Genomic DNA, 25,320 nt, shown 5'->3' with positions numbered 1-25,320 from the left:
ATTTTGGTCCTAAGTTATCTCAGTAAGATATTACAGCTTGTTGCTGAGATTTGATGACCTATATTGCGTAAAACGTGCTTGAAACTAAAATATCAACTGATGCAAAGCTGTGTCATCAACACTCACAAGTATAAAACTACTTTTTTAAAGTAATAATTTCTTACTTCAAGCATGAAAAAAAAAATCATGATGCTGAGCGCATATCATTATGTCAAGATAATTGCACTAGCATTTACTTAATTTAAGAATATTTTTCAACATATTGAGCAAAAAGGTCTCTTTTTTTTCTACCAAGAAAAGTGTACTTGTTATTAGTGAGAATATACTTATTTTAAGGTACTTTTGGGTTCATTGAGGTTAGCTAATTTTACTTGTTTTGGAAAGTCTTGACAAGCCGAATTTTGTTGTTCTATTGGCAGATAATTTTGCTTAGTTCAGATAAAATACCCCTAATTTTTTTACTTTTTTTCTTGTTTTTGAACACTGACTTTTTGCAGTGACGTCATCAGAGGAGTACAAGTCTCAATGTGTGCCGTGTACACGCATACGCTGAGTGGAGAGTTTTGGAACTTTGCAAAAGTCTGCGTCAATAAGGTCAAAAGTACGCATTTGCGTGTGTGGACAAGAGGGCTAAACGCAGAGATAAGTATGCTGTGTTCATTAAGTATGAAGTATATACACTTCCACAAAAAAGTGACCAGATATGCTTAATTTCCCTGTAGAAGTTTTAAATTGTTGTGTGGTGTTATTTTCTCCATATGTTTCAACTTTGATATTTTGCCTTTTCCGGAACTGACTTTCGTCGAACTTGTGATGGACTAACGAGTTCTTAGTTACACTTACAGCTTCCTGCCATTAATACAGACTTTCTCATTTTGATAAAAAAATAATAATAATCTGCACAAATTTTGTTTTGCAGGTTAAAGTGTTTTATATATTGTTCTCCCGAGTTAATGTTGCCGATCAGTTTAAATGTATTTTTTATTGAGTTAATTTAATTATATTTTTCAGGATCATATGGTTCAAGTCAGTCAAAAAAAATTTATATTTTGGATAAAGATTCGTTTTTTTATTATTTCAGGCAAATTGATTAATCTAAATATTTTCTATTACAGACTAAACAATGTTTGTCATTGTACGTTCATCCATATTTCTTTAGTTTTTCTGTTTTTTTTTCTTTACTGTTAATAAGCATACAATGTGATGCAGAGATGACCTTATAACAATTGTATAGACAAATGATACTATTTATAGTCACAGTGGAGAGTGGAGGGCACAAAATGTTTTCTTCTCCCGAAGGGCGGGCGTAACAGAAAATAATTGAGAAGCACTGGGACAAGGAGAACTGTGATGGAGCTTGTGTGTAATTATGCAGTCTAGAAGTAAGAATAACCTACCATTCCTCAGGGTGCAGAGTTTAGGCATTGAGCTAATTAGGTACACACACAGCTAGCAGCATGTTGACAGAAAACATACTGACCCTCTTGGATGAACAGCTTGACCACACCAGACAGCTGAGCGTCCTCATTGATGTTCAGGATGTAAGGATGCATCTGCATCATTCTCCTCTCCTGACACACACACACACACGAGCACGCACATACACACACATTAGCAACCAGAAAGCATACAGTAAATATAAGTGAATGTGTGTGTGTAAGTGCACACCTGCGTGATGTTGGCATACTGTTGCTCCCAGTCCTTGAGTGCCTCCTGCAGATGTTGCTCCCACAGAGTGTGTATGGTTCTAATCTGGAGTTCATTGTGTGTCAGCAGCTGACGGATCTCCTCTGAGCGTGCGCACACACACGTTAAATACTTTTGGAATACAGCATCCTGATAAAGTCAACCTGAAGCAACTCTCTTACTAGTTTCATCATTGGCGCTGCGCCCCTCCTGGCCCAGTCTGCTCAGTCTCTGCATCAGTCTAGCGTTCTCAGCTTTGAGTTCTTTGACCAGACGCTCCGTGGGACTTTCGTTCACTACAGGCCGGTTCTGGATGTGCTTTGCCCTGGCAGAGAAAAGGAGGGGTGACGTGAATCATAGAGTGTCCGTGTTCTAATGAGCCATGATTGATTTGTACTAGGGCTGGGCGATTATATGATCGTGACCGTTGATCGCGATTAATTTGAGTTCAATCACGGTGATCAGCTGTTAGCATATTTTCTCGATCAAACATGGGGGAACTGTCTGTTAGAAGTTACCGCAGTAGTAAACAGTAGGGACGCAGCGATGCTTGATATAATCATGGTACAATCCACCTTTATTGACCGTGATCCTGTGTGTCTGTAAAAGCGTGCGTGTGTTTGTGTACGTTTGCGTGACCGAAATAATGAACTATGACTAACACTAGCATAGAAGTTGAAACACAACATTTAGAAATATCAGCGCCCTTAGTTTCACTATCTGCTGCAGCGCACCAGTAATCCTGCCCCGAATGCGGACTTGCAGGCACTCACAAGGGTCTTTATTTTATCCTGACTGGGAGAATGAACACACCCACTGATTTAATCACAAACAGGCATTTTTATATCTAAATATTTTTCAATCAAACTTTTTGTTCATGTGTCTGCAAAGATTTCACTCCTCTGATATAAGATGTTTTAAACAACTCTGTATACAGACACTTTGTGTTCAAGTCATTTTTGAGTTTGTGGATAAAAAGACATTTTGTTCCTGAAATAATCATTAAACTTGTTTTGTGTTGGTACACATTATTTTGCAGTACCTCAAATTCAAACTGCACTTTAATGTAATCCAAATATATGCTACAGTATGTGAGTTTAAAAAAAAGTCCACAATCTGGGTCACCGCTTGCCAAAGCACTGGTGAGAAGCACTGATGTATACAAGTATATCTCTTTGGCAGCTTAGTCACAGATGACCATGCTAATTTACGCTCTTGTGTCAGACACTTATTTCGATTTGATGTTTAATTTTTTATTTAATTTATTTTTATTTTTTATTTTGTAATGGTACTTTAATTATTATTAATAGTTTATTTTTATTTTATTTTTTATTTTTATTTAAATAGTTTTGTCATCCTATTTTAGTCAATTATTAGTAATATATTTTCAGTTTTAATGAGTGTTGTAATTATACAATGCACATATCTAATTATAATTTTCACATTTTAACTTGATGTTTTGTTGATACGGTACATTCATGTTTGTTGACAACGCCTAGCATGGCTGTACAAGCCAATTCTTGAGTGACAGTCCCGGTTGCACTTAGTGCAAACATGTGTAGAGACTTCATCCCGCTCCTGCTGTGCGATGGTAATTGCAGTATGTTTCCTCCTGTCTCTCTTCTCCTCTGCGAGCTGGCCTCTCCTCAAATCAGCCTCTGCGATACCCCGTCTAACCGCTTGACGCCAGACATTTCGGTTCTCCGCTTGTATCTCCCAGCTGTCCAAGGGAATATTACACGCCTTTAGATCTCTCTTGCATGCGTCCTTGAACCGGAGAGAGGGACGACCAACATGTCTGGAACCAGCAGCCAGTTGTCCATACATAATGTCCTTGGGAAGCCGTCCGTCCTCCATCCGCCGAACATGTCCCAGCCATCGAAGACGGCGCTGGCTAAGAAGAGAGTTCATGCTATGGATATTAGCCCGCTGAAGAATGACACTGTGTGGAATATGGTCCTGCCAACTAATACCAAGGATACGTTTGATGCACCGCATGTGAAAAGCGTTAAGTCGACGCTCTTGTCTCATGTAAGTAGTCCAGGTCTCGCTTCCGTAGAGTAAAGTGCTGAGAATGCAGGCCTGATAAACTCGGATCTTTGTATGTTGAGTAAGAGCGTTGTTTTCCCATACTCGCTTTGCTAGTTTAGCCATGATGGTATTTGCCTTTCCAAGCCTCCTGTCAAGTTCAACATCAAGCGAGAGTTTATTGCTGATTGTCGAGCCTAGGTATATAAAATTATCTACTACTTCTAAAGTGACACCATTCATCTTGATAGCAGGATTTGCAGCACCTTGAACACTGACATTGGTTTTCTGCAGGCTAACTATAAGTCCATACTGTTCACAAGCATTCGCAAAACAGTCACTTAGACGTTGTAAGGCTTCTTTGGTGTTGGTAACAAGAGCAGCATCGTCTGCAAAAAGCATCTCTCGGATTAACACTGACCTCCTTTTGGTTTTCGCACGTAATCTTGCCAGATTGAACAATTTGCCGTCAGACCGTGTGTGTAGATAGACACCCTCAATGGATGTGTCAAAAGCGTAGGACAGGAGTATAGAGAAGAATATTCCAAAAGGAGTTGGTGCTAAGACGCAGCCCTGCTTAACACCACTGTTGATAGAGAAGGAGTCCGAACAGGATCCATACAAGACTGTTCCCTTCATGTTGGAATGGAAAGAGATCAACATGCTGAGTAGTTTTGGAGGACATCCAATCTTTTGTAGTAGCTTGAACAGGCCCTTCCTGCTGACAAGATCGAAAGCCTTAGTTAGATCTATGAACATCATGTAAAGAGGTTGACCTTGTTCTCTACTCTTCTCTTGAATCTGCCTGACTGGAAATATCATGTCGGTCGTCGATCTTCCAGCCCTGAAACCACATTGGGATTCAGGATTGATACGATCTGCAAGTATCTGTAGCCTGTTTAGGATTATGCGTGCATAAACCTTTCCAACGATGTTCAAGAGAGAAATTCCTTTATAGCTATTACAGTCACTGCGGTCCCCTTTATTTTTATAAAGTGACACAATAGTGGCATCACGCATGTCCTGAGGTACTCCTTCTTCCTCCCAGCAAAGACACAGTAATTCGTACAGCGGTTTAAGCAGGGCAGGCTTCCCTTTCTTGATAGCTTCAGGTGGAATGTTATCGTTACCTGGTGCTTTGTCAGATGGAAGTGAATCAATAGCTTTTTCAAGCTCTACCATTGTAGCCACTTTGTCAAGTTCATTCATGATTGGTAGCTCCTTCGTATAATTTAGAGCAGCATCAGAGATAGTTGTTTCCCGGCTGTATAGTTCTGAGTAGTGCTCCACCCATCTGACCATCTGTTCTTCTCGATTGGTAATCTTCTCCCCTATCCGAGATTTAATTGGAGTAGTCCGTTTTATAACAGGTCCTACTGTTTTCTTTATACCATTGTACATGCCACGGATGTTACCAGATTCAGCACTCATCTGGATATCTTCGCAGAGCTGCTGCCAATAGTTGTTTGCACACTGTCTGGCAATGCGCTGTGTGGAACAACGAGTACTCTTGAGTGTTGCAAGTGACTGAGCATTTGGACATCTCTTGTATGCCAAAAATGCTTTGCGTTTGGCCTCAATTGCTGGTTCCATGATTGGTAGATAGGCATTAAACCAGTCGTGACTAGTTCTTTCCCTCTTCCCAAAAGTAGAAATAGCTGTATTGTAAATTGCTTCTTTAATGGCGTTCCATTTTGCAGTAGCATTATGCTCCGGCAGGTTTTGAAGAGCTTGGTCCAGGGTTGATACATAATCATCCACCTTGCATGAAATTGACATCTTTGATGTGTCAATGCAGGCACGACTCTTTGCTTTGGAGCGATGAATTTTACGGGGCTGAAGGCGCACTTTGGCGCTCACAAGGGCATGGTCCGTATTGCAATCTGCACTATGATAGCTTCTAGTAATAACAATGTTATTTAGTGACGACCGCCTAGTGATTATCAGATCAAGCTGATGCCATCGATGAGACCTGGGATGTTTCCATGATACTTTGTGCGATGGTTTGCTCTTAAAAAAGGTGTTTGTAATACAGAGGTTGTGATAGGTGCATAGCTCCAGCAGCCTCTGGCCATTTATGTTCATCTTTCCAATGCCATGGTGCCCCAAGCAAGATGGCCATGATGCATGGTCTGCGCCTACTCTGGCATTAAAATCGCCAAGGATGATTAAGCACTCATCTTTAGGAAAACCCTTGATCTGCTCATCAAGTTGCTCATATAATCTATCTTTAATCTCCTCAGTTGAAGAAAGAGTAGGAGCATAGACACTGAGAATGTTCACTGGACCTGTAGCAGTGCTGAGACGGATAGACAGGAATCGCTCGGTACCTCCTGATGGAGGTTCCACTGATGTCAAAAGTGTGTTTCTGACTGCAAAACCAACTCCTTGCTGACGAGGCTCCTCAGGTTCTCTACCTTTCCAAAAGAATGTATAGTTAGCCTCTCTGAGAGACCCACTGGAGGCTAGCCTAGTTTCTTGAAGAGCAGCTATGCTGACATCAAGCCTGGCAAGCTCCTTATCTATGACGGCCGTCTTTCTGGCGTCGTCCACTTCACGAAGGTCATCAGAGATTCCTGTACACATTGTTCGCACATTCCAGCTTGCTAATCGAAGAGCTGGAGTCTTCTTTCTTTTCTTGTTTTGTTTGTCTGGTACATAAAATTAACCGTCTGCTTTTCATGTCTTTGCAGTACACTAAGCTCCAGGCACCCACTGAAGCAGGCAAACGTTGGCTGGACGACACCTTTTTGACCAGGGGCTGCCTGGCTTAAGGCGGACGGTAGTCGACCGATGAGACACGATGATCCCTTCCACCGTCGAAACTGACCCGTGGCGCCCCTTTCCTACGCCAATTGGATGGGGGCTTATAACCCGTAACTGTCAGAATCCGTGTTGTTTCCACACTTGGTTAAAAGTGAAGCTGGAGTGTCCTCTCCAGAGCGTAAGCCTGGGCATTACATACGGAGATCCTGGGTTGCCCAGTCGTCAGGATCCCCCTCTCGGCCTTGCTGATAAAATCCAAAGGAATGCTGAGCATGACGTTTGGCATCAGGTTGGCTGCAGGAGCTGCCGAAACAGTGTTTGCAAGGCACCAATCCGCCTTCGGGGCTCCACTCTTGATTTTGGAAGGTTTACTCCTTTACACATGGTCGTTGAGTCTATATATATGTATAGACCTCCTCCGGCCTGGCCGTTTGCTGGTTTGTTCAGCTCATCCGCCCAACGGTGCAGTGTAAACACCAAGTCTACGGGTATTACATACCCAGGTTTGTAGTCAGAGTTGTCCTTCTCCTAGGAAGACGTCCGGCCAAGGATGTTGAGCTCTTCCTACCCTGCTAGATGGCCGATGGGCGAGTGCCCTTTGGCCTTTGGCGAATCTTGTTTTTGCTTCCACCAGGGTGTCTAGCCACCCAACTCAACAGCCCCAGTTGGGCACTGATGGGAGTGCCAGTTGAGTCGCCGGCAACCCGACCCTGAAACAGGTTATACTGGATTACAGGTTACCAGTAGCAGATCCAACCGACCTGACCTGACACAAGTATATAAAGATTACAAATAATAATTTACCATTTGAAAGTGTTGTTTAGTAAATATTGAGTCTTTTAGTATTCAGTACACTACTAATATTTTTTTTTACTGCAGAATGCACTTTTGATGACAAGCAAAATGACAAAAGAACTTTGAGAGGAAAAAAAGTTGTCTTTACCTCCACAAAACGTACCGAAAAAAAGAAGCAAAACTATGGCCCTAAAACCGAGGTACGGACCAGAGCGTGGGTTACTTGTACCGTTACACCTCTAGTAAGCACAATTGTAGATATGAACAAATGTCTTTTGCAAGATATTGCAATAGTAAACAGTAAGGATGCAGCAATACTCGCTATAATCCTGCGTGGGACAATCTGACTTAATTTTTTTTATTTTTTAATCGTGATATTAATCGAGAATGGATGATATGAAAAAATGTATTGTGATCATTGTTTTTGCCATACCGCCCAGCCCTAATTTGTATGCCGCTTTTCCCCAGTAATACTGCACTATAATGTAATAGTCATTCTCCACCCTCAATCAAAACTAAGTCATGGAATAACAATAACTACAAATATGACATTATCTCCAACATCCTATAATAATACACATTTGATTTGATTTTTTTAAGTAGTTTTTGTTATTGCAAAAAAACGTCAATCTACTGATTTATATTCACTAATAAGACTATTTCTAACTACAAATTAAAATGTACAAGTATTGCTACTAACTGTACTACTACCACCACTATTGATGATTAGTTTTATTATGGCTAAGGTAAATACGATTAGCTAAACTAAATAACTAATATTAAGTAAATTATAATATATCTTTATATTTTATCCTAATAATAATAATGAAAATAATTATGATAAACAGATGATGTACTCTAGCAGTTTCTACAATTGGTTGATGATAAGCAAAAACGTTCGGTATCATCTAAAAAAACAATATAGAAATTTGTGTAGAGTAAACATTTTTGAAATTCTATTAAAAATTATTTACTAGTTAGTTGTTGTTTACCTCTCAGCATAACGAAGTGTTGACAGAGACTCCTCATAGCAGATGTCAGCAGGGCTCAGCGTGGCGATCTAAACATCATGTCATGTAAAACCAAAAGAGAGGGGACTTTTTCTTTTTAAGTGCTGCAAAATCTAATTGTCACCATGACAGTACGGCTGTTCCCTCCCAGTGCGGACTGCAGCATCTTTGTAAGGACTGAATCCCTGTAGGGAACATGGACCACTTTCTTCCCCACTGCCATGTCAGCCAGGGCGCTGCCAACAGAAAGTATATGACAATCAATCACTGATCAAAAAAATTAAACGAATTGCCACACCTACCTGATGACGTTGCCCAGCGTGGTGAGGCTCAGATTGATGGCCGTGCCTTCTTTCAGACGGTCAGCCTCTGACCCTAATGACTTCTGACGCTCACTTCCTGCCAGGTCCACCAGGTTGATGTTGGATTGTTTGCTGATGCTCTCTTTGGAAAAGATCTGCCAGGTGTCAAGTCAGCACCAGACATGGATTACAAATAATACTATAATGGTAATACTATAGTAGCACCTCAACTTACAGTACGAGTTAAGAGTGTTTTGAGATAAGTGTTGTCTCTTGGCTAATTGCTGTGCTTTAGTTGCAAGGAAAATTTAGAGTTACAAGCATTCCCGCTATTAGTTGGAGCAGCAAATGCATAATGAAAAAATTACTAGCTAGCATTATCTTATAGCTAGAGATGGACATAACTTTATTCCAAGCATGGGAAAGAAAAAGGTGAGTGTGAAGGACAGTATTGAGAAGAACTGAATTATATTTATTGAATTGAATAAACAAATCATCAAAAACATGACGGAGTGTGTAGGCAACTTGGTGAAGCAATTTGAGCGTATTTGTTTGTATTTGTTTATTTGAAGCACAATGTGCAGTTACATTAAGAAGATGATGGCACCATTACTGCTGTTTTGTACCGTACTAAAGCAGAATTACTCAATAATGCCTGCCAAGAATGTTCAAGTAATTTCTCAATGGCGGACAGTTATCCATTAAAATATGGAAAAGCTGCTGATAGTTTGTTTGACAAAAAACCAGCTGGAACCGTAAATATCCACCCTCTAAGGTAAATGCTGTACAAAATTATTACATTACTTCATAAAACTACAAATGTTATTAGTATTGCTAGCGAAGTGAAGTGAATTATATTTATATAGCGCTTTTCTCTAGTGACTCAAAGCACTTTACATTGTGAAACCCAATATCTAAGATACATTTTTAAACCAGTGTGGGTGGCACTAGGAGCAGGTGGGTAAAGTGTCTTGCCCAAGGACACAACAGCAGTGACTAGGTTGGCAGAAGAAGGGATCGAACCTGGAACCCTCAAGTTGCTGGCACGGCCACTCTACCAGCCGAGCTATACCGCCCCTAGTATTGTTAGTATTGCTATTGTATTGTTTTTATACAATATTTCACTAGTTTTACTTTTTAAAAGGCATGTCACCTGTTAAAATGTTACTGTTTTGGGGGAGGGGGCAAGCACCAAATGATTTAATTTCAATGGGCTGCATTGATTGTAGATGCAAGTGTTTTGAGTTAAGAGCTCCATCAAAGAACCAATTAAGCTCATAAGTTGAGTTACTCTTTGTACTGTATAGTCTGTATATAAAATACTATTTCTTTAAGGAACAGCCCCTCAGGATCCAGCTCCTTTCAAGGAGCAACAAACCCCATCTCTATTGTTTTTGGAGTTATTTCCAATCTTTGGCCTATGGTGCAGCCATATAAAGTCTGCCTAGCAAAAAGCAGCTGGGCAAACATCTAACGTAACCAGTGGGGCAAATCTTTTTTTAAGAAATATGTAGACATGAATACAGTAGTTGTGAATGGTCTTCACCTGTTTGAGCTGCAACACGATTAACATGTGGGAGCGACTGCTGTTGGCGTTTGTGTGAGTGGCCGCGGTGGTCCGGGTTCTAGTGCCCTGCTCCATCAACTGCTCCACCTACAGTTTTCAAAATTACAGTACTCATATTTTGAGAGCAAAGAAAATACAGCAGGTTTTCACAGGGATTCAATTCTGGACTATAAATAGTGAATGGTTCAAAACTGTATGTAGTTGTGACACATGGCGTCAGAGAAAGTTGGACGGTGCATTTAAAGACCACCAAACAAAGTGGGAATCTTAACAATTAGCCAAATAACATTATCAGTGAAGCATAAAAACATATGTACAAATTGTGCTGCATATTTTACAGTACTTGTATGATCTACTACTATTTATAAATCATTAAATAACTTTAAAAAAGTGTGAATCCACTGTAGAAGATACTCTGGTTGTCTGTGTCGCTTAGCTTATTTCCCACCCACCTGTGCTGCACTATCACAGGGCACAGTACGCAGACCCTCCACATAGAAGCCTCTATGCTGCTCCTCTCTGACACGGAGACCCCCTGGAGGACGACTGCTACGAGACAGCAGGTCCACCACCTGGTGACATGACAAGGCTATATAAGAGGTCATGTCCTGAAGAAGGACATACTGTACTTAATATGCAGACAAAGAGGATAGGAGTAAACATGAACACTTGAGCAGATGAGTGTGTTTTCTCTGCAAAGCCAGCCAAACATTACAGCCGATAGAGTTCTAATATGACTTTTCATCTACGCTACCGAAGGCATCTCTGAATGGATATCTTTCTAAAATCAACGTGTTAGTTGTGTTAGTCGATAGGAGCAATGTCCAAATGAACAGAAATGATCCAAATACCATAAAATAAATGCAACATAAATGCTGCCATCACGTAAACGCTTAGATCAATCGATGTGCGACGTATGTACAGAAGGGAAGTGAATTATATTTGTCCAGCGTTTTTTCTCTAGTGAATCAAAGCGCTTTACATTGAGAAACCCATGACTGTATCTACATTTTAAGCTACATTCACACCAGTGTGGGTGGCACTGGGAGCAATGTGGGGGAAGTGTCTTGCCCAAGGACACAACAACAGAGACCATGTATGGCGAAAGCTGGATTCAAACCAGGAACCCTTAAGTTTTTGGACCGCTGCTCTACCATCTGAGGCACGCCGCCCCCCACAGCGTTGTATTGTATGTGGTTTTCGTGGCAATCTGGTGCACAAAGTGCATATGATTTAAGTCCAGTAAATAATTAACATTAGATATACAGTAGTTATATCTGTTTACATTAAAGTCATTTTACACGCATTTTGGCCATAAAACCATTTAACAACAAATTTAAAGGCCTACTGAAATTATTTTTTTTTATTTAAACGGGGATAGCAGATCCATTCTATGTGTCATACTTGATCATTTCGCGATATTGCCATATTTTTGCTGAAAGGATTTAGTAGAGAACATCGACGATAAAGTTGCAACTTTTGGTCGCTGATAAAAAAAGCCTTGCCTGTACCGGAAGTAGCGTGACGTCAACAGTTGAAAGGCTCCTCACATTTCCCCATTGTTTACAATGCAGCAAGAGCGATTCGGACCGAGAAAGTGACGATTACCCCATTAGTTTGAGCGAGGATGAAAGATTCGTAGATGAGGAACGTTAGAGTGAAGGACTAGAATACTTTTTCTTATGCCTTCTGATCTCTCTCTCTCTCTATGTCCACTACTTGCTGTCCATATCCTACCCCCCCACCCCCTCCACACCCCTGATTGTAAATAATGTAAATAATTCAATGTGATTATCTTGTGTGATGACTGTATTATGATGATAGTATATATGATAGTTAGTGATAACTCAATGACGACAACCTTCTTCTTTTTATACGTATACTTTACTGAGGGAACACCATAACAAACCGGCCACTGCCGTTCACATAACAGACTAAGCCCGCGCATAGAGCAATGCATGCTGGGAATTACCGTAAATACACTAAAAGAGTGTACCATAATAATGCGCAATGCAAAAACAGAACATTTACAATCTCCCACTTTTTCTTTTTAGTTTTTTTAACACAAAAAATCACAGTCTATTATTAATGTCCATAAGTATGAAAATGTAAGAACATGGTGATCAACAAAAAAACGTATACAAAAAAAACTGTCCACAAAAGAATAGTCTCTATTCCAGTTTCCACTCTCCAACACTGAGTGCCTTTAGGAGCTGAAGTGTGGATGCACCTCGTTTTGTCAAACAGTCAGCTAGCTGCTCTCCAGTAGGTGCCCAGAGAATCTGTTGAATTCTTTTACACTGAAGAAGTTCTTTGATGCCACTTATTTCAAGGCGGAGCCTTTTCTCTGTCACTGACTTAGTAGACTTGATGGCGTCTGCAAGGGAGTGGTTATCAGTGACACACACTATTGGTAAGACATGTTGTGATACATTCCCTGTGGTAAGTTCTGCATGAAGGTCAGATAAAGAAATGGCACTGTCAACAGCATCGGCAAGGGCAAGAGTTTCTCCAGCAAGAGTGCTCCGTACGACTCTTCTGATCTTTTTTGACTGCCAATACACAGGGGAGAATCTTCCTTCCTCACCCATCAGCAGAATGAGATGTCCCCCTTGAGTGCCTCCATCTGTAAGGTTTCCCAGCGAGGCGTCGCAGAACACTACTAGCTTTAGAGAACTGTCTTTTCCCAGGTTCTGAAACTTCAGTGTCACATGTTCTGATTTCAATTTTCTCACCACCTTGTTTGTGTCATGTAAAGTCTGCACAGTAGCATGTTTTATGTTAGCTGCAAGGACACATGTATCAAACATAATATCCGGTCTACTTTGTCTGGCAACCCACAGAAGTTGACCTATTTTTGATCTCAGGTCATCAATTTCACTTTCAGTCAAAAGAGCCTCCCGTCTCATGGCTCTGGAGATGTCTATGTGAATTGGCTGGAGATTCTGTATGTAATTGTCTTGATGCATACATGTTACTCCATTTGCAGTGACATACTCCATGCCTACATAGCGAAAGCTGTCATGTTCTTCTCTGCCCATTTGAAAGGCAGATTGCAGGTGAGGGATTATAGTTGTTGTGAAAATCTGTGAACCACCGCAGATGAAATCATCAACATGACAAGCAAGCACCCCAGACACATTACAATCTTTATCCAACCAATAAAATATAGCAGGGTCAATTTGTGACATCTTTCCTCCAGTTTGCAACATTGTTTCTTTAACCCTATTGTACCAGTACAGTGATGCATCATTTAGTCCATAAACACATTTGTTTAGCTTCCATAGAGTTCCCTCACTCTTGGCTTCAGGTGGTGGACGAACATAGATGTCTCGGGATAACTCATTTCCTTGAAGGAATGCTGACTTAATGTCCATAGAGTGGGGTGTCCATCGGTTTTGACATATCACAGACATGAGTAGTCTAAGAGACTCTGAGGCACATGTTGGCGAGTCTTTTGGGAGATCTTTTGTGTTTAGCTCTTCAAATCCTCTCGCCACTAGCCTTGCTTTTGGAACTATGCCGTCTGGTGTGTCTTTGAGTGTACACACCCATCTTGTGGAAATGCATTTTTGTCCCATGTTTTTTACTTCAAACACACCGTGTTTCTCCCAGTTACTGATTTCAGTAAGTTTAGCTGATTCAAATGACACATCCTTTGTAACAAGTACATCCTCGTGATCAGATGGCTGTTCCACCCTGTCCAATGACTGAATCTGCAGTGTGTCAACCTGTGAAAGGTCAGCTGACCTTGTTGTGCCAGTGAGGTTAACTGGCTCAATGTACTCCAGATTGTACCAGTTCTTGTGTTTTCCAGTTGCCTTTCCCGCTCGACCTAGCACTTCTGCTGTGTGTGAAATTCCAGTGTCTCTTTCCACATACTTAATGAATTGTCCTGCTTTTAGATTCATACTACGGTCTGTTCTTATGATAGAAGGTTGTCTGTCAGATGGATCATTATCTTGCTCATTGCTGTCTCTGTCATTATTAGAGCTCCCTGCCGCATTCTCTGTGTTAGGCACACTGTCTCCATCACTAGATACAGTATTGGGTAGATCTTCAACATGTTCAATACCACATTTTGCTGCATTAAGTTCTGTCTGGCTTTCTTGGCTGTCACGAGACGTGTCAGTGTAGTGATCTGTGGCCTTGCGCAGTCTACAGCGATGCACCTCCATAGGAGCCTCCATGTCTAACAAATATTACCACCCCGTCTCGTCCAATTACCACCCCAGGGGCCTTTCCATTCATTGCAGTCCATTCTTTTGTAGTACACTTTATCTCCAGTTTCGTAGTATTCATCTGTGCTGCGAAGCTGTGTGCGCAGAGCTCTCCTGATTCTCTCAGAGCACTCTGCCTCAGTAAACGCTGTCCTTGCTTCATGTAATGCTGAAATGTGCTGTCCTACCCATTTACTCATGGTAGTGCCCTCCAGGGCAGGTGGTTTATCAACCAGCACAGAAGGTAGGTTCGGGTTTTGTCCAAACACCAGCTGGTATGGACTAAATCCATGCACATTGTGCATTGTATTCTTTGCCATCAAGGCCCAATCTAAGGCTGTTTTCCAGTCACAAACACTGCTTTTCTTCACTTTTAACAGGATCTCTGTAAGGGTCTGGTTATGTCTTTCCATCAATCCATTACTCCATGGACTGTAGGCAGCAGTGGTTTTCACCTCAATATTAAAGTTCTCAGCCATGTCCCTCATTTCCTCGTTATTGAATTCACCTCCATTGTCACAAAAAATCTTAGATGGGGCTCCATGAACACTCACCCAGGAATGAATAAAGTGCCTCACAATTTCACTGGATTTTTTTGTTGTAACAATGCTACCAGCACTGAACCTGGTGAAGTGATCAATCATGTGGAGGTACCACACATTTGGTTCTAGCTCGTGTAGATCTAATGCCACAATTTCATTGTATGTTGAAGCCATTGGTAGACCAACTGATGGCTTTGGTTTGGGCTTGTTGTACTTGAGACATGTTTCACAGCTACTTACGATGTCATTCAGAATAGTAACACTCTCATCGTCATTACTTCCAGCACTAATTAGTAATTTTTTGAGTTTATCAACTGAGGCATGTCCAAACTGCTTGTGAAGTTTCACCAATACTTTGAGTTTTTCATCTTTACTCATGCCATCTCTTATGGCCAGAACTTCATCAGTTTGGGGTTCATTCTCACGGGTGGCTGTGCAATCTCTGTCCACTATGTTTACACAGTAGTGTCCTGAGGATGTAATCTCAAGAGGCACTGGTTTCTGAAACATTGTGGCTTTATCATTCTCAATGTCAAGCACTGCTTTTGCCCTCTTAAGTGACGTTTTACTTAGTAGTAAAGGAATGTTCACTGAGACCACCTCAGTCTCTATGTGGCACCTGGTTTGTCCTATTTTTGCTGGGACTTTTACTTTTTTTATGGATAGAACAACTTGTCCATCACCAAACTTAAAAGCTCTTCTACTCTGTGTATTTTCCATTTTTTTCTTGTCACTCTCCTTCAGTGTATGAATGTAATTCTCCAGCCATTTTTCACCACAGACTGTTCTGGTGCATGCAGTGTCAATTACAGCTGAACCTAAGGCTTCTACCATGAGTATTTCAGCATCAGAAACTGACTCTTTAGAAAACAATGTAACATTGCACTCTTCAATTGTTTCTGTCTCTGCATTTTCCTCTGTCATTTTTACATGTTCAGCCTTATTTGGGCAGTCCTTAGCCCAGTGAAATGTACTCTGGCAGATAGCGCACTTAGATCTTCTGCCGAACCTATCCAGTGGGTTTGAGCCAGTCAATGGCGCCCTCTTTTGGTCGGGTTGGGAACGAAATTTCCTTCCGTCTCTTTTCCTTTGATCCACATAAAAAGCAACATCTTCGCGCATGTGAATTCCCCCGCTGCATGTGGGCGGCTGCACATTGTCTCCAAAAATCCTTTTTAAAGCTGACTTCATGCTTGCAAATGTAAGTGTTGAACAAGCTGTAAGCGCAAGCTGTTTATCTTTAACATCGAGACTGGCTGTATCCAACAACTTGAATGCCAAAACAGTGTCGGGAAGAACCATGTCAAATTTGCGCATTTTGTTGTACCTCTGCTCGAACTGAACGATGTAATCCACCATGGAAACTTCGTTTTCTCTCCGAATCTTGTCAAAGTCCGTGTATGCATCATAAGCTCTGTCCTTTTCTTCTTTTAAGAATACATTATCCAATGCCTTTACAAGGGTCTTCATCCCGTCATCTTTGTTCAAATCATCCGCAGGTATTTCCAAAGCTGTATCTCTAGCTCTCCCCCTCAGTGAGAGAGCAACAGCTAATGCTTGTTTCTCCTTATCCAGATCGGTAACACGTATCCACATTTCAACCTCATTTTTCCAGCTCTCATATGACTTCTTTTCTTCAAACGCAGGAGGGACTCTGTAGTTAGCGTTGTTAGCCATCCTCTGCTACCATTGATAACTCAATGACGACAACCTTCTTCTTTTTATACGTATACTTTACTGAGGGAACACCATAACAAACCGGCCACTGCCGTTCACATAACAGACTAAACACAGGAGCCCGCGCATAGAGCAATGCATGCTGGGAATTACCGTAAATACACTAAAAGAGTGTACCATAATAATGCGCAATGCAAAAACAGAACATTTACAGTTAGGGTTGGGTATCGTTTGAATTCGAACGATTCCGATTCTTTGTTTCGATTCCGATTCCTGGCGATTCTCGATTCCGATTCTTTTAAGAGGCAGGGTCAAAAAAAAGTTTAAGATATTTTAAATGAGCTAGCTAACCTACAGTCTTTCTGAATGAAATAGTCTGACATTCTCCATCAATTTTAATTCTATTAACTTTTTATGAACTTTACTATAAATTCCTCACAGGGCTGTTTTCAACTAGAATATAAATATCAAATCTATGAACTTGAATATAAATATTATAAATTATGAATACATTTTCCCAGGGGTACACTTTCCTCAAGAGAGCTTTATTTTTGAAAACCTCATGAAAACACATTTACACATAAGTGTATGATGCTGCAAGAAACCTCATGAAAACACCTTTACACATAAGTGTATGATGCTGCAGGAAACCTCATGAAAACACATTTACACACACAAGTGTATGATGCTGCAGGTACTTAAAAATGTTACCATGCTCCCACTGATGGGCTAACCTGGTGCAGAAAAGCAAATAAACAATAAGAAACAACTTGCAAAACCCAGTCCAGATTAGCAGCAGGTACAGTATAAATTCAGAGACAGTTCTTGTTTAGGAAAATGACCATATCCGCCTTCTCAGGCAGGATGCGTGAGCGTTCTGGACAGATAGTGTCTCCTGCTGTGGAAAATACACGTTCGCTGGGTGTGGAAGAAGCTTGAACGCATAAATAGGAGAAAGCGAGATCTGACAGCAAAGGATAAGTCTTTTGTTGGTTCCACCGGACCACCACCATGCAGCAGGGTCGTCAGACATAAGTATCGGTGGAACGTCCTGGTACATCTGCAGCTCTCTCTCCACTCGTTTCTTGATGGACATGGAGCTCTGTTATTTCGCGGCTATTTCATTTTTTTTTGTAAAGTAAAGCCACACTTTCGACCGCCGACGCCCGCTATCCATGCTTGAGCTTGACTGACTCGCTCGGCTATGCTAACACTTCCGGCGGTGGGCGCTTCTTCGTTGGTGTTCAGCGGCTTCTTCTTCCGGTTCGGCGGACATATTTTTTTCCGGTCGGCGGACTGGGTATCGAAAATAGGAATCGAAATTTAAACTTTTGAACGATTCCGGGAGAATCGGAAAGTTAGTCCCGGTTCCAATCGATACTCGATACCCAACCCTAATGATAGTATATATCTGTATCATGAATCAATTTAAGTGGACCCCGACTTAAACAAGTTGAAAAACTTATTCGGGTGTTACCATTTAGTGGTCAATTGTACGGAATATGTACTTCACTGTGCAACCTACTAATAAAAGTCTCAATCAATCAATCAATCAATGCTAAAAACATTAGCTATCCACCTACGCCAGCCAGCCCTCATCTGCTCACCAACACCCGTGCTCACCTGCGTTCCAGCGATCGACGGTGCGACGAAGGACTTCACCCGATCACAGATGCGGTCGGCGAGACGGAGGAAGTTAAGGTGAGTTCGGCGGCTAGCGCGTCTGCTATCCATCTCTGTCCTCCTGGTTGTGTTGCTGTAGTCCGCCGCTAATACACCGATCCCCCCTACAACTTTCTTCTTTGCAGTCTCCATTGTTCATTAAACAAATTGCAAAAGATTCACCAACACAGATGTCCAGAATACTGTGGAATTTTGAGATGAAAACAGAGTTTTTTGTATAGGATTCAATGTGTCTGCATACTTCCCGTTTCAACGATTGACGTCACGCGCATAAGTCATCATATACAGACATTTTCAACCGGAAGTTTAGCGGGAAATTTAAAATTGCACTTTATAAGTTAACCCGGCCGTATTGGCATGTGTTGCAATGTTAAGATTTCATCATTGATATATAAACAGACTGCGTGGTCGGTAGTAGTGGGTTTCAGTAGGCCTTTAAGGAGTTGTTTCTAAGCCAATAGCTGAAGGAAGCAGTCACAATTTCCATCACTATTGCTTTAATAAAACTCATTCAAAATGTCAATCTAAATTAAAGTTCTAGTTCCAATATATGTAATCGCTGTCAATCGACTCCTGCAAACATGACACACACGTTCTGGTCCTGTCCTTGTCTGAAAGCCTACTGGACTAATATTTTTAAACATCTTGCAGATGCATTACATTTTAAATTGACGCCTTGTGCAGAATTGGCTATTTTTGGAATTCCACCAAACTATCAAAAAATTAAGCAGACTTTTAGGGATAGTATCGCCTTTGCATCATTAATAGCTCGTAGAAGGATTTTATTGGAGTGGAAATCACAGTTTTCCCCCAAGGCCTCCCTATGGCTTAAGGAGCTCACGTTTTTCTTAGATTTAGAGAACATTAAATATAATCTGAGGGGTACACCAAAACAATTGGACTTGACCTGGGGCTGCATAATTAGTTCCATAGCTAAATTAAAGACATTATAGGATAAATGTGACACTCACTGTTGACAATGAACCTTTTCACTTACCTCAACTCTTTTTTCTTTGTTGTTGTTGTTTTTATTCAGTGACACTTGTCTGTATGTTTGTGATTTATATTTTTGTCATTACCTTTTTCCCCCCTTTAAATCAGTTATTGTGATTCTCTATCTGCTTGTGGTGAAGAGGAGGCAGTACATTGCTACCCACTGTGACTGAAATGTAGGACAGGAGGTGGGAGGGGGTGTTATTATTTTACTTTTATTATTGTTCTGTAATTTATTTTGATTTTGATTTCATTTATTGGGGAGGGGGGGGGGGGGTAACAAAAAGTGTCTGTTTTCTCAGTAACTGTATTATGATTTCCCTATCAAATGAATAAATAAACATGATCTAAAATAAAAAGTTCTAGTTCCAACTTGTACCTGCTCGTTGTATATTTCCAACATACTGAAGAAGACCTGTGCGGATGTAAAGCATGAAGACATTTAGAACACACACACCTAAAAGTATATATTATGCACACACACACCTGGCATTGTCTTGTGTCCTGATTCCCTTTAATAGCCTCAAAGAGACGCTCACACAGTTTGGGCACCAGGCCTTTGTTAGGCCTGTAGCCCACCATGGAGTAACTCTTCCCGGAACCTGTCTGCCCGTAGGCCAGAAGGGTAGCGTTGTAACCCTGCAGACATATTATCTTTTTTTAGACAGGAACACTTGACGTGGTTAGCTTGGATATGCTAATTGTCAATTACCTGGTTAGTGAATGACGTCAAAATGTGTTTACAGGAGCAAGGTCTGCTACACACGAGTGATATTTTGAGGCTGTCGAACATTAAGTCCAAATAGTGCTCAACAAAGTATTTACATTTAATCTTTAATTAATACAACTACACAATACATATATTTGTCGGGACCTCATTACCAACGTCCGTCTTCAGCTTCAATCAACGTTGCCAGATGGGAAATGACCAATTATCGTACCAAAAGTTTACAATCATAATAGTTTGAGAAATATTAATATTAAATATTATTATTGAATATACTCGAATTGACGTTGCTCACGACCATTTGATGCAGTAAAACGTTACCACATAGCATGTAGTATATCCTATAATGCGAGTTTCATTAAACCTCACTGTTGGAAAATAAACCGGGCTTTAAGAGGCATGTGAGGCAGTACACATTGTAGTGCAAGATGTGAACTGTTCGTGTTTGCTAATTGCCATGTCTTGACGGGATCAAATTACTGTACATTATGGAGTTTTTGGAATGATTAATTGTGCATCGCACATTGGGTAAAATTATCGTACGTCTGGCAACGCCAGGGTTACAATTAAACGTCAATTTTCTTCATTCCTCAATTTTACTACGCTAACACACACTACTTCCTGTTAACGGCTCCCTTTAAAAATAAAAAAACGGATGTTACTACTTTCCCCTTTAAAAAGGATATGGACGTCAATGTTCCAACTATAGATATCATACATGAATACATGCCGCATTGGGTGCTGTGGCGCAGGAAATTCGGCCGCCATTTTGAACCGGTATTCTACTCCTCTTTTGAACAAGGAAGAATACAATGCCATATCATTGTGCTGAGTATTCTTGCACAAATTGGCGGACCGTGGAAAACAGGTCACAGGGGATTACTTTTCATAAGTAAGAGTGAACATTACTATTGGTTATGTTTTGTTAACCGAAGAGTATTGTACTGTATGTTAAATAATGTAAATAATTCAATGTATATACTCTGATGATTAACTTGTGTGATGACTGTATTATGCTGATAGTATATATTTATACCATGAATTGATTAACGTGGACCCCGACTTAAACAAGTTGAAAAACTTATTCGGGTGTTACCATTTAGTGGTCAATTGTACGGAATATGCACTGTACTGTGCAATCTACTAAAAAAAGTCTCAATCAATCAATCAATGTATGCCCACCAGCGAAATTGTTGCCAGCTCCTGCAGCTAGCTTAGTTAGCTCCTGTATGTTTAGTGCAGGGGTGTCAAACGTAGGGCCCGTGGGCCGGATCAGGCCAGCGAACAGGTTTTATCCGGCGCGCGAGACGATTTTGGTTAGTATAAAAATTTGCTGAAATTTTTGAACGAAAGAAACTGCTCTTCTAAATGTGTCCACTGGATGTCGCAATAGCAATTTTTTGTACCCCCTGCCGCAGGAGTGCGGGTGACTTCAGAGGGGGCGGAGCTATATGCCCTGTTAAGATAGAGGACTGGGCACACATTATCTGGGCGCACATAAATATGCTGAAATTACAAGTATCCCTACTAAATTCATGTGTGATTCATGAAATGAGTCCAAATTCACAAATTTGGTTGTCGATGATCCTAATAAACTACATGATGTTTGTACATCAGTTGAGGAAAATGAGTAAATTACATTAATTACATGCTGTAATTAGATTTTGATATTACTATTTCTTACATCTTCTGATGGATAAAATATTTACTCCATCCATCCATTTTCTACCGCTTGTCCCTTTCGGAGTTACGGGGGGTGCTAGAGCATATCCCAGCTGCATTCGGGCGGAAGGCGGGGTACATTTACACCAATGAGAGCATTTTAAAACTCTGCCAGAATCACACCTGATGAACTGATGAACATTATCATTTATTCAGAAACTATAAATCTCGACAAATGAAGATAGACTACTATGAGCAGCAACATGTAAATGTAAAAAAAAAAAAACATTATGATTTGTTTGTTTTCAGATTGTGCTTGTTCTATTTTTAAACTAAGAAAACAATCTGAAGTTGTCTTTATTTTTAAGTTATCATGACATGATTTGACCAGTCCGCCCCACTTCGGAATACATTTTCCTCTATGTGGCTTAACGCTGACTTAAATTACAACTAACACAATAATGCTATAAAACAAATATAATTGGTAAAACATCGAGCAGTGATTTTTTTGCACAAAATGTATTCACATGTAATTCACCAACAGTAAGTTAGCTGTCATGTCTTAATATACATCTACTTGAACATCTGACTGTACAATAGTTTGTCATCAAGATAATTTGGCTGTTGATGTATTCTCAATTTTAGCAGTTTTGCTTCATTATCGACAGATATGCATCAACATATCAGTTTTGTTGAAGAAATGTTTAAAAGATGGTGGGGCGGTATAGCTCGGTTGGTAGAGTGGCCGTGCCATCAACCTGAGGGTTGCAGGTTCGATTCCCGCTTCCGCCATCCTAGTCACTGCCGTTGTGTCCTTGGGCAAGACACTTTACCCACCTGCTCTCAGTGCCACCCACACTGGTTTAAATGTAACTTAGATATTGGGTTTTCACTATGTAAAGCGCTTTGAGTCACTAGAGAAAAGCGCTATATAAATATAATTCACTTCACTTCACTTCACTTCACTTGTATTACACAAGTGTCATGACAACATGTTTGCTGAAATGATGCTCATTTCAATGTTTTTCACTCTTCTCTTTTGTTTGTCTTGTTTGCAGTGTATTGCAGGTCCGAGATGCTTTTAAATGTTATGTATTACACAACATCAATGTTATGGACGGTAAGTATGTTTGAATAATCATCTCCTTTAAATGATTTTCAACATAAAGTTTTGTTCTGGTTGGATTGATTTTGAATTCAGTGTATGTTCTCGCATGAGTTCTCTAAATTCTGCTGTTACATTGTTCTATTGTCCTAAAAGTACACTGTATATAAGCTAAACAAAATACCGATAGCATTCCTAAATTAATGGACGCAAACTAATTATCTATCCGCTCTAGGAGCTGTTTACAATTTTCACTCTTTGTGAGTTTGTGTCCCTGTGATAGGCACTTAACAATTGTTGGTTACACATTACTGATGGGTGTAACTGAAATTGATTGAATTGCTTTGACCTAACAACATTATATGATGCTTATTTGGAGGTTCTTGTCTCGCTATGATCAAACTAATCCAACTTTTTTATTGTGCAGGTAATTGTCCGTGATCGGATTTGTCATCAAATGGACATGCGGATGCTGATGATTCCGGAACTGCTCCAAGTTTCTCGGTATGTGCTCACCTACAGGTTCATCCAGAATCCCTTGGAGCTCCTATTTAATTCCATCAGAGTGTCAGGTAAGGTTAATGTTTTAACGATAATAAATTCTGGAAACAATTGATGTCTTTATATGCTTTGTCTTGGGTGTAATTCTGTATTGTTTCTCTGTTTTCCATGTAAGGCGACTGGAACAACAATCCAGCCAATAGACAGTGGCGGTCCCTTGCGGGATCACTATATAAGATATCTATGGTTCCAACAACCCACCATTCGTTTTGGATTCTTCGGGTGACGATTGGATTCAGAATCGATGCATGATTGATTTTAGACCTTTTCTCAAAATAGGGCCTACCTACATCGTTTGGTATGAAAATTATATTGAAACCTTTTTAAAAAAAAACTTACAGGTTACAAAAACTCACCTTAGCTGCTGACGCAAAATGTATACGCGCAGCAAGTAATCACGGAGATGGCCAAAAAAAGTTATTTTTTAAAAATGTATAAAAAAAAAAAAGTATGACGTTTGGTACCTGCAGTGCATTCTCCAGTATTCCCTCTCCAAGGTCATGAAAAACACAATCCTGTGGAGAAATAAGTCAATTTCAAAGTTGATAAATGGATTCAACCACATTGACTCAGATTCCGATGTAACAAAGGTTAGATCGGTTACTCATTCTCTTTCTATGCCACATCAATATGGAATGCACTCCCAACAGGTGTAAAAAAAAGGGCATCTCTATCGTCCTTCAAAACCGCACTAAAAGAACACCTCCAGCAACTTCAACCCTAAACTAACACCCTCCCTTCCACATCCTACCTCCCCGGATTGTAAATAATCAAATGTAAATACTTATTCTTATGCTTTCTGATCTCTCTATGTTCACTAATTGCTGTACATATCCTACCAAGGCAGTCCTACACTGTTCCAATGTCCATTACTCTGATGATGCAATTGTTGACTGAAGTGTTGATATCAACCAAACCTACCCCTCCCCCCTCCACATCCCACACCCCGGATTGTAAATAATGTAAATAATTCAATGTACATACTCTGATGATTATCTTGTGTGATGACTGTATTATGATGATAGTATATATCTGTATCATGAATCAATTTAAGTGGACCCCGACTTAAAAAAGTTGAAAAACTTATTCGGGTGTTACCATTTAGTGGTCAATTGTACGGAATATGTACTGAACTGTGCAATCTACTAATAAAAGCTTCAATCAATCAATCAATCTGACCTGGTCAGCATAACGACCCCCGACCTCCTCCGGCATGTAGAGGCCATTGTGGTCTTGAATGAAGCCGCTGTGAGACCAGTACGCGTAGTCGAAACAGAATGAGCGACTGCACTGGGACTGGCGAGGATCATGGATGGTGATGGAGCTCGCTGCCATGGAGATGACGCAGCGGCTGCCCGCATCCCGTTCTCTCTGTCAAAATATATAGGAGCCAGAAGTCGTTTTTTAAAATCTACTCAAAAGTAAAAAAAGTAAACTTGACCATTTTTTACCCTAAGTGTAAACGGCAACCCTAATATAGATAAAACAAAAACACAGTGTTTATTTACCTTGTTGAATGGTCGGACTCTGACGGCCACTTTGACACAGTCCCTGCTGTGCATGTCTGATATTTTCTTAGGCCTTATGTCCCCAACGGGACCATACTCTCTCTCTCTCACACACACACACACACACACACACACACACACACACACACACACACACACACACACACACACACACACACACACACACACACACACACACACACACACACACACACACACACACACACACACACACACACACACACACACACACGTGTCCTGTTACATGGGGTTTCACTTTCACTTCCATGAATTATTCAAAAGCCCACTGTATCAGTTGCATGCATATGATTATACAAAGTACTCAGTTGAGAATAACACCATATGTATATATATACCTGGGAAAATGTATGATTTCTTGGCCATTCTTCAGAGAATATGAATGATAAAACAACAAACTTTCTTCCACTCATGCTTAATGGTTGTGTGAAGCTATTTATTGGCAAACA

At 40.5% G+C, this 25,320-nt stretch overlaps 1 protein-coding gene across 3 annotated transcripts in view; it reads right to left on the bottom strand.

Annotated features, from left to right (window-relative positions):
• kif28 (kinesin family member 28) overlaps window positions 1-24,892 on the bottom strand; it is a 35,121-nt gene extending 10,229 nt beyond the window's left edge. The window contains exons 1-13 of one of the 3 annotated variants that reach the window (XM_062025581.1): window positions 24,833-24,892; window positions 24,504-24,695; window positions 23,789-23,839; window positions 19,756-19,908; window positions 19,649-19,684; window positions 10,607-10,726; window positions 10,134-10,241; window positions 8,588-8,742; window positions 8,410-8,521; window positions 8,268-8,335; window positions 1,869-2,011; window positions 1,669-1,790; window positions 1,481-1,571 (exon numbers count right to left, since the gene is read on the bottom strand). In XM_062025581.1, coding sequence (XP_061881565.1) covers window positions 1,481-1,571; window positions 1,669-1,790; window positions 1,869-2,011; window positions 8,268-8,335; window positions 8,410-8,521; window positions 8,588-8,742; window positions 10,134-10,241; window positions 10,607-10,726; window positions 19,649-19,684; window positions 19,756-19,908; window positions 23,789-23,839; window positions 24,504-24,695; window positions 24,833-24,886 — 1,405 coding nt within the window. In that variant the 5' untranslated portion in view covers window positions 24,887-24,892. Of the gene's footprint in view, window positions 1-1,480; window positions 1,572-1,668; window positions 1,791-1,868; window positions 2,012-8,267; window positions 8,336-8,409; window positions 8,522-8,587; window positions 8,743-10,133; window positions 10,242-10,606; window positions 10,727-19,648; window positions 19,685-19,755; window positions 19,909-19,981; window positions 20,600-23,788; window positions 23,840-24,503; window positions 24,696-24,832 lie in introns of those variants that run through there. The other 2 variants (XR_009821715.1, XM_062025568.1) reach the window with 2 other exon arrangements.
• Between the last annotated feature and the right edge of the window lie 428 nt (window positions 24,893-25,320).

The sequence above is a fragment of the Entelurus aequoreus genome, linkage group LG02 (genome assembly GCF_033978785.1).
Source record: "Entelurus aequoreus isolate RoL-2023_Sb linkage group LG02, RoL_Eaeq_v1.1, whole genome shotgun sequence".
NCBI lineage: Eukaryota > Metazoa > Chordata > Actinopteri > Syngnathiformes > Syngnathidae > Entelurus > Entelurus aequoreus.
The sequence above is the reverse complement of the archived record's forward strand: the minus strand, read 5'-3'. Positions and strand labels throughout refer to the sequence as shown.